At 50.6% G+C, this 12,405-nt stretch overlaps 1 protein-coding gene across 1 annotated transcript in view; it reads left to right on the top strand.

The window, feature by feature from the left end:
• The window catches only part of INTS6 (integrator complex subunit 6), a 63,307-nt gene that overhangs the window by 13,537 nt on the left and 37,365 nt on the right, over nucleotides 1-12,405 (top strand). Inside the window, exon 4 of the mRNA XM_069758883.1 lies at nucleotides 8,278-8,367. Coding sequence (XP_069614984.1) covers nucleotides 8,278-8,367 — 90 coding nt within the window. The remainder of the gene's footprint in view (nucleotides 1-8,277; nucleotides 8,368-12,405) is intronic.

The following is a 12,405-nucleotide window of genomic DNA, read 5'->3' as shown; positions in this document are numbered from 1 at the left end:
CATGGCACCGAGTGTGTAGTCTATTCTGCGTGTACATGGCACCGAGTGCGTAGTCTCCATTCCCCGTGTACATGGCGCCGTGTGCGTAGTCTCCATTCCCCGTGTACATGGCGCCGAGTGCATAGTCTCCATTCCCCATGTACATGGCACCGAGTGCGTAGTCTCCATTCCCCGTGTACATGGCGCCGAATGCGTAGTCTCCATTACCCGTGTACATGGCGCCGAGTGCATATTTCTATTCTGCGTGTACATGGCGCCAAGTGCATAGTCTCCATTCCCCGTGTACATGGCACCGAGTGCGTATCTCCATTCCCCGTGTACATGGCGCCGAGTGCGTAGTCTCCATTCCCCGTGTACATGGCACCGAGTGCGTATCTCTATTCTGCGTGTACATGGCGCCGTGTGCGTAGTCTCCATTCCCCGTGTACATGGCACCGAGTGCGTATCTCTATTCTGCGTGTACATGGCGCCGTGTGCGTAGTCTCCATTCCCCGTGTACATGGCGCCGAATGCGTAGTCTCCATTCCCCGTGTACATGGCGCCGAGTGCATATCTCTATTCTGCGTGTACATGGCGCCAAGTGCGTAGTCTCCATTCCCCGTGTACATGGCACCGAGTGCGTATCTCTATTCTGCGTGTACATGATGCCGAGTGCGTATCTCTATTCTGCGTGTACATGGCACCGAGTGCGTATCTCCATTCCCCGTGTACATGGTGCCGAGTGCGTAGTCTCCATTCCCCGTGTACATGGCACCGAGTGCGTATCTGTATTCTGCGTGTACATGGTGCCGAGTGCGTATCTCTATTCTGCGTGTACATGGCGCCGTGTGCGTAGTCTCCATTCCCCGTGTACATGGCGCCGAATGCGTAGTCTCCATTCCCCGTGTACATGGCGCCGAGTGCATATCTCTGTTCTGCGTGTACATGGCGCCAAGTGCGTAGTCTCCATTCCCCGTGTACATGGCACCGAGTGCGTATCTCTATTCTGCGTGTACATGGTGCCGAGTGCGTATCTCTATTCTGCGTGTACATGGCACCGAGTGCGTATCTCCATTCCCCGTGTACATGGTGCCGAGTGCGTAGTCTCCATTCCCCGTGTACATGGCACCGAGTGCGTATCTCTATTCTGCGTGTACATGGCGCCGAGTGCGTAGTCTCTATTCCTCGTGCACATGGCGCTGGTGCGTAGTCTCTATTCCTCGTGTACATGGCGCTGGGTGCGTAGTCTCCATTCCCAGTGTGCATGGCGCTGGGTGCGTAGTCTCTATTCCTCGTGTACATGGCATTGGGTGCGTAGTCTATTCCCCGTGTACATGGCACAGAGTGCGTAGTCTCTATTCCTCGTGTACATGGCGCTGAGTGCGTAGTCTCTATTCTGCGTGTACGTGGCACCGAGTGCATAATCTATTCCCCGTGTACATTGTGCCGAGTGCGTAGTCTCCATTCCCCGTGTACATGGCGCCGAGTGCATATCTCTATTCTGCGTGTACATGGCGCCAAGTGCGTAGTCTCCATTCCCCGTGTACATGGCACCGAGTGCGTATCTCTATTCTGCGTGTACATGGCGCCGAGTGCGTAGTCTCTATTCCTCGTGTACATGGCGCTGAGTGCGTAGTCTCTATTCTGCGTGTACATGGCACCGAGTGCGTATCTCCATTCCCCGTGTACATGGTGCCGAGTGCGTAGTCTCCATTCCCCGTGTACATGGCACCGAGTGCGTATCTCTATTCTGCGTGTACATGGCGCCGAGTGCGTAGTCTCTATTCCTCGTGCACATGGCGCTGGTGCGTAGTCTCTATTCCTCGTGTACATGGCGCTGGGTGCGTAGTCTCCATTCCCAGTGTGCATGGCGCTGGGTGCGTAGTCTCTATTCCTCGTGTACATGGCATTGGGTGCGTAGTCTATTCCCCGTGTACATGGCACAGAGTGCGTAGTCTCTATTCCTCGTGTACATGGCGCTGAGTGCGTAGTCTCTATTCTGCGTGTACGTGGCACCGAGTGCATAATCTATTCCCCGTGTACATTGTGCCGAGTGCGTAGTCTCCATTCCCCGTGTACATGGCGCCGAGTGCATATCTCTATTCTGCGTGTACATGGCGCCAAGTGCGTAGTCTCCATTCCCCGTGTACATGGCACCGAGTGCGTATCTCTATTCTGCGTGTACATGGCGCCGAGTGCGTAGTCTCTATTCCTCGTGTACATGGCGCTGAGTGCGTAGTCTCTATTCTGCGTGTACGTGGCACCGAGTGCATAATCTATTCCCCGTGTACATTGTGCCGAGTGCGTAGTCTCCATTCCCCGTGTACATGGCGCCGAGTGCATATCTCTATTCTGCGTGTACATGGCGCCAAGTGCGTAGTCTCCATTCCCCGTGTACATGGCACCGAGTGCGTATCTCTATTCTGCGTGTACATGGCGCCGAGTGCGTATCTCTATTCTGCGTGTACATGGCGCCGAGTGCGTAGTCTCTATTCCTCGTGCACATGGCGTTGGTGCGTAGTCTCTATTCCTCGTGTACATGGCGCTGGGTGCGTAGACTCTATTCCCCATGTACATGGCGCTGGGTGCGTAGTCTCCATTCCCAGTGTGCATGGCGCTGGGTGCATAGTCTCTATTCCTCGTGTACATGGCGTTGGGTGCGTAGTCTATTCCCCGTGTACATGGCACAGAGTGCGTAGTCTCCATTCCTCGTGTACATGGCGCTGAGTGCGTAGTCTCTATTCTGCGTGTACGTGGCACCGAGTGCATAATCTATTCCACGTGTACATGGCACCGAGTGCGTAGTCTCCATTCCCTGTGTACATGGCGCCGAGTGCGTAGTCTCCATTTCCAGTGTACATGGCGCTGGGTGCGTAGTCTATTCCCCGTGTACATGGCACAGAGTGCGTAGTCTCTATTCTGCTTGCACGTGGCACACAGGACGTAGTCTCTATTCTGCGTGTACGTGGCACCGAGTGCATAATCTATTCCACGTGTACATGGCGCCGGGTGTGTAGTCTCCATTCCCCGTGTACATGGCGCTGAGTGCTGCTGTTAGTTTGGATACAACTTCAGTCTCTGCAGCTGAACTAGGATTTAATTTTGCTGCTGGTCCGTTATATTATTGACTCTGTAAATCTACCTGATGGAAGGGATTTTGAGTCCATTTCATACATTATCCCTGGTCCAGGCTCTGTTCTTTGATCTTACTGGTTGCAGCTTTGATAACAGCCCTGTCTGTATCACTGTTACTGATGTCAAAAATCCCAGGAACCTGACAGAACCGTGGAGTGTCGGGCAGTCCGGGGACCCTTATTTAGCTGTGCATTCTATGATCCTACAAGGATCTGTACTGTGTTCTTAGCTTGTTTTATTTGGCTCTGTTCCCATTGTATTTATGAGAACATTATATTTCCGGCACTTTTTATTAATGTCCACTAGGTGGCTTATACCGGGGTTGGTGGCCATTGTCCTCGCGGTTCTCTGCTGTCAGCTTATCCGGATCTGCTGATGGCAGAATATTATACACCATAGTGCTGCTGTGAGTCTCACTGCTGCACCGCCAACGTGTGGCATGAAATGGCTTTAGTCAGGAGTGCAGATCGGCAGCACGTCCGTTTATGCTGCAGACATTACAGCAAATGTCAACAACCTAAATGGCGTGGTTAAGCCAGGCAATGTGCACACGTCACGTTTTTGTTTGCAAATGTTACTTATTTCTGACTTGCAGATTTGGTGCAGAAAAAAATAGGATGGACATGTTGCATTTCAGCGTTTTATAACCCCAAAATGCTAGAAAACGTATGGAAAATACATCAATACCCTTTTTTGCAGCTGCATTTTCTACGATGCGGTTAGGTCTGATTGGGTGGTCTCGAAATGCGGCCAGGAACGGTGTTAAAATGTCTCTGCATTATGACCGTCTGAGGCCTTGCATGGTCTGCCAGTGATCAGAGAAACAAGGAGCGCTCACTTGCCTGGTGCTCCGCCATATACTGTGGCTGTCTGGACTTGCCTGGAGTTGTTTGCAGATTGGAAAGTACAGTAAAGCGGCATAATGGATGTTCATATCCCGGAGCACTGTCCGCCTTTAATCATATTTCAATACTTGTAGGAAGCTTATTTTTTATTTTTTTTTGTCCCCTTCTACTTTTATTGCCTAAGTGAAGAAGCACAGGAGTAAGAACAGGAAGAGGTTTTATAGTTATGCAGTCCCAGTGGCTGCAGTATGGGCCTATAGCTGACGGTGGTTGCAGCCTGTTTTGCCCAATTCCAGTATAAAGAGCAGCTCTGGAGCACACACTACTGCTGGAAGAAGTGCAGTTCCATGCCGACTAACTGGAACATTCATGATCTTTATTTAACCGCACACTATACACTTGTTTTTCTTCTCCATTCTGCACCTTCATAGAATTTATTGTTCATCTTTTTCCCTATGCAGCAGAGTTGGAAGTGACTTTGCAACTATTGCACTTTCCCTGTACGGAATAATAGTTGCATCACATTAAAAATAAAAGCAGATTGTCTTACAGGGCGTCTGGAGAATTCAAGAGCAAATGCTGCCATTACTGTAATGTTCCTGTAGGGGGAAGCAGTGTCCAGCACAAGTTACTGTCTGCGGATTATACCCAGTCATTGCTGTGCTGTATGCCGTATACCTATACAGCACAGTGACAGCTCTATGTAGGCCTTGTGCATATCCTGTCAATCCAAGGGTCAGATAGTGGGTGAATTTCACAGGCTTCTGATGTTGTAGAAGGTTCTGCAACTGTTGCGTTCACCTGAAACGCCCCCATTCTTTCATCAATAGATTTTTATTAAATAATAATTCAAATGAGTTACATTGCAGTAATAAAAAATAAAACTAACATTTACTAATGTTGGGTGGGGTACAAGGAGAGGGGCTAATGTAACTGACGGGAAGGAGTAGAGGGTAAAAAGGGGCAAGGAGCCCATGGGGAGGGGCTAACGTAACTGATGGGAAGGAGTAGAGGGTAATAGTGGGCGGAAAAGGAGCCCAAGGGGAGGGGCTAATGTAACTGATGGGAAGGAGTAGAGGGTAATAGTGGGCGGAAAAGGAGCCCAAGGGGAGGGGCTAATGTAACTGACGGGAAGGAGTAGAGGGTAAAAGGGGGGCAAGGGGAGGGGCTAATGTAACTGACGGGAAGGAGTAGAGGGTAAAAGGGGGGCAAGGAACCCAAGGGGAGGGGCTAACGTAACTGACGGGAAGGAGTAGCGGGTAATAGTGGGGGGGAATGGAATCCAAGGGGAGGGGCTAACGTAACGGGAAGGAGTAGAGGGTAATAGTGGGGGAAAAGGAGCCCAAGGAGGAAGGGGTTAGTAGATTCTAAATTTAACATAAATAGGACGAATCAGTCAGGATCATGTAAACAAAGTGAAGGTGTGGCAAAGGGAGTGTTTGGCGTAATCCGCCCAGGATGCCAAATTTTCTCAAATTTACGGACTTTATCCAGAAGAATGGCAGATAATTTTTCATTGATCATACTCCAAGAAAGGCATCTCTTGACTTCTGACAAATCTAGACCTGAGGTTTTTTTTTTCCAGGCCAATGCTATAGTTTGCTTTGCTGCTAGGAATATAAATGAGATTAGAATTTGGGTGTGTTTAGGGATGGTAGGGGTATGTTTGTATGGCTTCCCAAGGTTTTTTTTTTTTAAAGGTAACGGTTTGCGACTGAGAGAATAAGGTGATATACCCTAGTCCAAAATCTGCGCACCACGGGGCACAACCACCAAATATGGTACATATCCCTGCCAGAATCACAACCTCTAAAACACTTGGGAGAGTAGCTAAGAGCTTGGCAACTCTAGCTGAGGTTATTTACCATCTAGTTAACACCTTATAGTCTCGCATCTCGGCTTTGGGAAAATGGCCGCCGCGATCTCTAATGCGCACGCGCGGCATCCCGCGGCCATTTTCCTGAAGCCCCGTGCAGCAGAGCACTCCATCTGCGCACGCGCGGCCCCAAGAAGATGGCCGCCCCCACCGATGCAAGGGATTACAGCGCAGATCGCGCGCTGTGTCTTCACGTGGGCGCAGGGAAGTCGGAACTCTGGACATGCGCACACCACTACGCCACCAACGGAAAGCTGGGGAAGAAAAGAGCGCTGTGAACACGCCCACCTGACCAGACCAGCCTGATTGACAGGCGAAAAAGGCGACTTTGGTAATGTATTTCTCAGCATACATGGGGAATCAGGGTACACTACATACACTATAGTAACGCACAGCGCAGGCCCTATTTAACAGTATTTATAGCTCAATCTCAAAAAACGGGGTGACAGGTTCCCTTTAAGGTATTTAGAATTGAAGTGGACCAAATCTGAGGCAATTCTGAGTCAGTAAGGGCAGAGGAACGTCCCCATTCTGATGAATAGGACAGGTTTTCCTAGGAATTTCTGCAGCAAAATCAGTTTGCGAATTCACTAAGGGTATGTGCTCCGGTATTTCGACTAAGTCAGCACCACAAAAAAAGAATCTGAAGTCGCTTGACTCTTCCAATTTGTTACGTTTTTTTTTTTTTTCTTCTTCTGCTCCAGGTTTTGAAAAACCTACCTATAGATGAATTCATGTCCCTTTCTTTTAACCAGTTCTTGATGGAATCTTCTCAAAAACTAGGCGCATTTCCTGGATCGGGCTCCACTGGAAAATTTGCAGTCTCCAAAAAACAAAAACCTCAAAAAACTGTTCACCAATCCTACAGGAAAGTGCACACGTGTTTCTCAGGCGAGTCCGTTATAAGGCCTGAAAAATCGCCAGCTAAACTCTTAAAAGAATGAACATACCGGTATGCATATCTATTGAAAAACGACTTGCTGTTCACATGTTCAGTTTTTTGAGCGTCTTTTTTTCGGCTTCTGGCGTCGGTTGACCATTCTTCAGGCATTTTCTGTCAAGACACTCTGTACTTTACAATACAAGGATTGTTACCCTACAAATCACCATTGGTTTCTTGATTTGTATAATAATAATAATCTTTATTTTTATATAGCGCTAACATATTACGCAGCGCTTTACAGTTTTTCACACATTATCATCACTGTCCCCGGTGGGGCTCACAATCTAGAATCCCTATCAGTATGTCTTTGGAATGTGGGAGGAAACCGGAGTGCCCGGAGGAAACCCACGCAAACACGGAGAGAACATACACTTTGCAGATGTTGTCCTTGGTGGGATTAGAACCCAGGACTCCAGCGCTGCAAGGCTGCAGTGCTAACCACTGCGCCACCGTGCTTGTATGGAATAAAAAAATAAATACAAAAATACTGCTAGTAAAAGACATTTGAAGCACACTGGAAAAAATGCTAAAAACACAAAGTAAACCCACCGGCAGTCACGTGTCACAAAAGCGCTATGTAAATGACTCAAAACAAGCTAAAAAAAATAAAAAACACGCTTGAACAGCAGTTTTTCCTGAAGTGTCTTGTAGAAAACTTGGCACTTAGGTAAATGTTGTAAGCAGATTATATTGTGTGCAGGAAATCCAAAAATGAAGACGTTTCGGTCTTAGTGACCTTCATCAGTCAGATTGCAGTGTGCACAGGGTTACAGGCAGAAACGAATGCTCAGGATCAGCAGCACATGCTGACTTCAAAAGTCGTCTTGAAAAACTCATCTGGTTTGCCTACCTTGAAAAAAATAAGATAAAATTGCATGCCGAAGAGTTCAGTCCACTAGATGCATCTTGGCTCATAGCCCTTGATCTTTGGTGCTTGTATTGATAGATACTGTAATCCAGACTAACTAGTGACATCCTAAGGCTACTTTTACATTTCCGTCGGTACAGGCCCGTCGCTATGCGTCGGGCCGACGTTCCGACGGACGTTGTGAAATTTGTGCCCGACGTGGGCAGCGGATGCAGTTTTTCAACGCATCCGCTGCCCGTTCTGCAGTCCGGAGAGGGGGCGGAGTTTCGGCCGCGCATGCGCTGTCAAAAATAGCGGACACGTCGCACAAAAAAAGTTACATTGAACTTTTTTTGTGCGTCGCATCCGCCAAAACACGACGGATCCGTCGCACGATGGATGCGACGTGTGCCCATCCGCCGTGATCCGTCGCTAATACAAGTGTATGTGCAAAAAACGCATCCTGCAAGCACATTTGCAGGATCCGTTTTTTTGCCCATAACGGATTGCGACAGAGGACAAAAGACGGAAGTGTGAAAGTAGCCCAAGTTAACACCGTATGGTTTGTTTTTCTTTTATGCACATTGCTTGTCTTCTCTCTCAGCCTCCTGATCTGCACTGTTAATTGTCAAACGTCTTCATTCACCCACAGGGAAGGAATCCATTTTTTTTGGAGCCCGCCATCATTATAGCAATAACCGATGGAAGCAAATTGACATCGGCGAGTGGTGTGCAGGAAGAAGTAAGTGTCACGAATGGAGCGTGGACGTAGTCCCTGTGGTGTAGTCTGACTATAAGAGGGAAATATTGCTGTAATTCACTGCAACGAAACCTACTTTGTGGAGGTTGGAGGGGGGTGTCAAAACCAAATGGAGTGACATTATGCCCCCATGCTCAGAGCATCACATCTTAGTCAGATTGCTGTGTGCTCGAGTATCAGCCATGATCTTCCACTTTCGGGCTCGGCAGCCTGCAGTTCTCTAGCGGTTGTGGATCCACCTTTCAATGCAGACTGGGAGTTGTAGTCACTGTAGGTGGAATGCCGTGGGTTACTGACACTTTTCCTATATTGTTCATTAGTGGATTAGTTAATTGGTGAGGAGTAGTGGTGAGCGAATGTACTCGTTACTTGAGATTTCCTGAGCACGCTCGAGTGTCCAAGTATTTTTTTTAGTGCTCGGAGTTTGTTTTCATCGCCGCAGGTGAATGATTTACATCTGTTAGCCAGCATAAGTACATGTGGGGGTTGCCTGGGAATCCCCACATGTAATCAAGAGCTGGCTAAGAGATGTAAATCATTCAGCTGTGGAGAGGAAAACTAAATCTCCGAGCACAAAAAAATACTTGGAGGTTACCCGAGCGTGATCGAGAAATCTCGAGTAACGAGTATAGTCCCTCATCACTAGTGAGGAGCAAAAGAGCTTGGATAATAATCTTTAATAATCTTTATTTTTATATAGCGCTAACATATTCCGCAGCGCTTTACAAGTTGCACACATTATCATCACTGTCCCCGTTAGGGCTCACATTCTAAACTCCCTATCAGTATGTCTTTGGAATGTGGGAGGAAACCGGAGTACCCGGAGGAAACCCACGCAAACACGGAGAGAACATACAAACTCTTTGCAGATGTTGTCCTTGGTGAGGCTTGAACCCAGGACTCCAGCGCTGCAAGGCTGCTGTGCTAACCACTGCGCCACCGTGCTGCCCTAAGATGTTATCTGAGCATGCTTGGGTGCTAACAAAGTCTACAGCGTGCTAGAACAATATGTTAGAGTCCCTGCGGCTGCATGTCTCGCTGTTAGACAGCCACAACACATGCTGGGTTTGTTAGGGAATCCCTGTATCACCTTTTGGAAACCTGATTAATGAAGACAAGCATTTCTTTATCGTCTCTCATTGCGGGACACAGGAACCATGGGTGTATGCTGCTGCCACTAGGAGGCTGACACTATGCAAATAAAAAAGTTAGCTCCTCCTCTGCAGTGTACACCCCACCGACTGGCATTATACTCTTCAGTTTAGCTTAGTGTCAGTAGGAGGTGGACACGGGTCTTTCATTAGACCCTTATCTACCTCAATGTGCGTCGTTTCTTTTCAGGTTTTTCCGGAGGGATACAGGGTGAGCAGTCACACCTGTATTCCCACAAGCGGACTATGAGTACGGCGTGTACTGCCACCCCGTATCCTCATAGATCCCTCTCCAGGACCAAGATCCTAGCACACAAGCGTGCTCAGAAGTCCGGTCCTGGCTCCGTCCCCCACCCACTCGCCCACCAGAGCCTGTCGGTTTGGAGGAGACGAGGACGTCCATCAGCTCCCTGGACGTCTCATACCCTTCCTGTCCGGTTAGTATCGGCGTGGGATGTTTTAGGTGAGTATTTCCCCCATTCCCATCCCACATCCTTTATAGGGGGGGGGTCTTGTTGGGGGCTCCCAGCCTCCTTTCATACCTGTCATCTCCTGCATCCATACAGTGACGCGGCCGGGATTGTTGTCGCGCTGCGACATCCGTAGGTGCGCTTTCTTCCACCACAGCACCTCTTCCCCCTATTCAGATACGGGGGCCCTCTGTCTTCTTTCCGGCGCGGGGCCCTTACAGGCTGCTGCGCCGTTCTTCTGTAGGCCTGCCCGTCGGGCTGCCATTTGTTCCCCCCTGCGGCGCACCACTCGGTGCTGCGGCTTTTCATGGGGCACCATCCACAGAGCGGCAGCCCTGCAGGCTGTCGCGCCGCTTCTCCCTGCGGCGCTCTGCTCTGGCGCCGCAGGAGGTCTTTCTCTGGGCGCCCCTTAGCGGCGCAACCTGGTGGGCGCCCGCACCGCTAGCTCTCTTAGGGCGCTCTATTCCGGCGCCGTGGCTCCTTTTCTCGGCCGCCGGCCCCTAATTTAGGCCCCGGCTTCAGTCGGGGCCTACTTCCGGTTTTCGGCTCCCTCACTTCCGGTTCTGCGGGCGGGCTTTTTCCCGCCCGACTTACTGTGCCCTGCCTACCGGCGCCCCTGCGTCTGGCTCCGCCCCCTTCCTCCTGGGACACTCGTCTGGTGTGCGCACCGCTTTGTACCGGCAGCAGCACCAGCTCTCGCAAGCGCACCCGCACCTTCGCACGCATCTTCTGTGGGCCAGCTCTATCTGCGCTGAATACAGCTCCTCAGGGCACTCCATCGACAAGTGGGACATCTTCCAGGACCGGGTCCGTGAGTAGCTGCACTGCAGACTGACACCCCCCTCTGCCCACTGGCATCTTCAGGGTCCCTCAAAATGTCTACCTCTAAAGGGGGCCGCTCTCGCCCCCCTACTTCTTCTTCATCTACTGCCTTAGTCACCTACTTGTTCGTCCTGTAACAGCAATCTTCCCTCAGGTCAGTCCTCCCCGCTGTGTCAGTCCTGCAGCAACCCGATTGTTCCCACCGCCCAGGATCCCCCAGCTGTTCCGCCCGAGAGTGATCCCCCCATCCCAGCCTGGGCCGCCTCTCTGTCACAATCGGTGGCCGATTTAACACGGGTATCTCAAACCCTGGTGTCCGCGCTGGATCGGTTACCCCTGCAGACCCCGGCAGTGGCCAGCGGGTCGCAGGAACCGCCGCCCGAGCCCTCCTTGATAAGCCACAAAAGGTCCAGACAGGAACGTCGGTCTGAGTCCTCTTCTCGTTCCATCTCGCCGCTCGGCCCTCCCCCGCGGTTGGTTTCCCACCGATCCTCCTCCCCTGAGTCAGGCGAGGCATTATCGGATGCACCCTCGGAGGATATTTCGGAGCTGGATCCTAACCAAATCGCCACCATGCGTAAGACAGTCCAGAACCTCATTGGGGCAATAAACCAAACCTGTGGCATCAAGGATCCCTCTACGGAACCCGCAGATCAGGCGGTTTCGTTTAGACGGGCCAAACCACCTTCAAAATTTTTCGCTCCTCATCCTGAATTCAAGGAAATCTTGTCCAGAGAGAGAGAACCCCACTAGGCGTTTTCAGAGGGGAAAACGCCTGGGTGTGCTATATCCTTTTTCTCCAGAAATTACCGCCAATTGGACGGTCTCTCCCTCGGTGGATCCACCTGTGTCCAGGCTGTCCACCAACACTGTGCTTCCTCTGTTCGGCGGAGCATCTCTGAAGGATTCTAACGATAGTTATAGAATCCTTCGCGAAATCTGCTTTTAAAGCGGCTTCAGCGGCTCTATGTCCAGCCTTTGCTTCCACTTGGGCTTCAAAATCCATCTCAAAATAGGCCAAGGATCTTCGGCGAGGTAACCTGGACGGGGCGCCTCCCGCGCAATTAGCGGAACTTGCCAACCAGATTTCCCACGCTGGTGAATACCTGGTTTCCGCCTCCCAGGATGTCGCGTCTTGTGCGGCTCAAGCTTCCAGCAATGCCGTTGCCATCCGCCGGACCGTTTGGCTCAAGGCCTGGCAGGCGGACTTGTCCTCCAAAAAGTCCCTCACTAGTCTGCCATTCCAGGGCTCTCGTCTCTTTGGTTCCCAGCTGGACCAAATAATTAAGGACGCCATCGGGGGTACAAGTTCTCTTCCCCAGGCTAAGCCTCGTCGGCATGACTCTCGGCAAGACTCCAGCCCAACTCCCAGATTGGGCGGCCGTCTTCTCCTTTTCAGGGACGTCTGGATTTCCGCAGTAGAGGATGCATGGGTCAGGGAAGTTGTATCCTCGGGATACAAAATAGAGTTCGCTTCCCGACCTCGGGATCGTTTCTTCCAATCCCGTCCTCCAAGAGATCCCGCTCTAGTTCCGGGCTTCTTCACAGCCATCGCTTCTCTGCTCAAATCCGGGGTA

This window comes from Ranitomeya imitator, chromosome 3 (genome assembly GCF_032444005.1).
Source record: "Ranitomeya imitator isolate aRanImi1 chromosome 3, aRanImi1.pri, whole genome shotgun sequence".
Lineage (NCBI taxonomy): Eukaryota > Metazoa > Chordata > Amphibia > Anura > Dendrobatidae > Ranitomeya > Ranitomeya imitator.
This window is presented reverse-complemented; position numbering and strand designations above follow the sequence as displayed.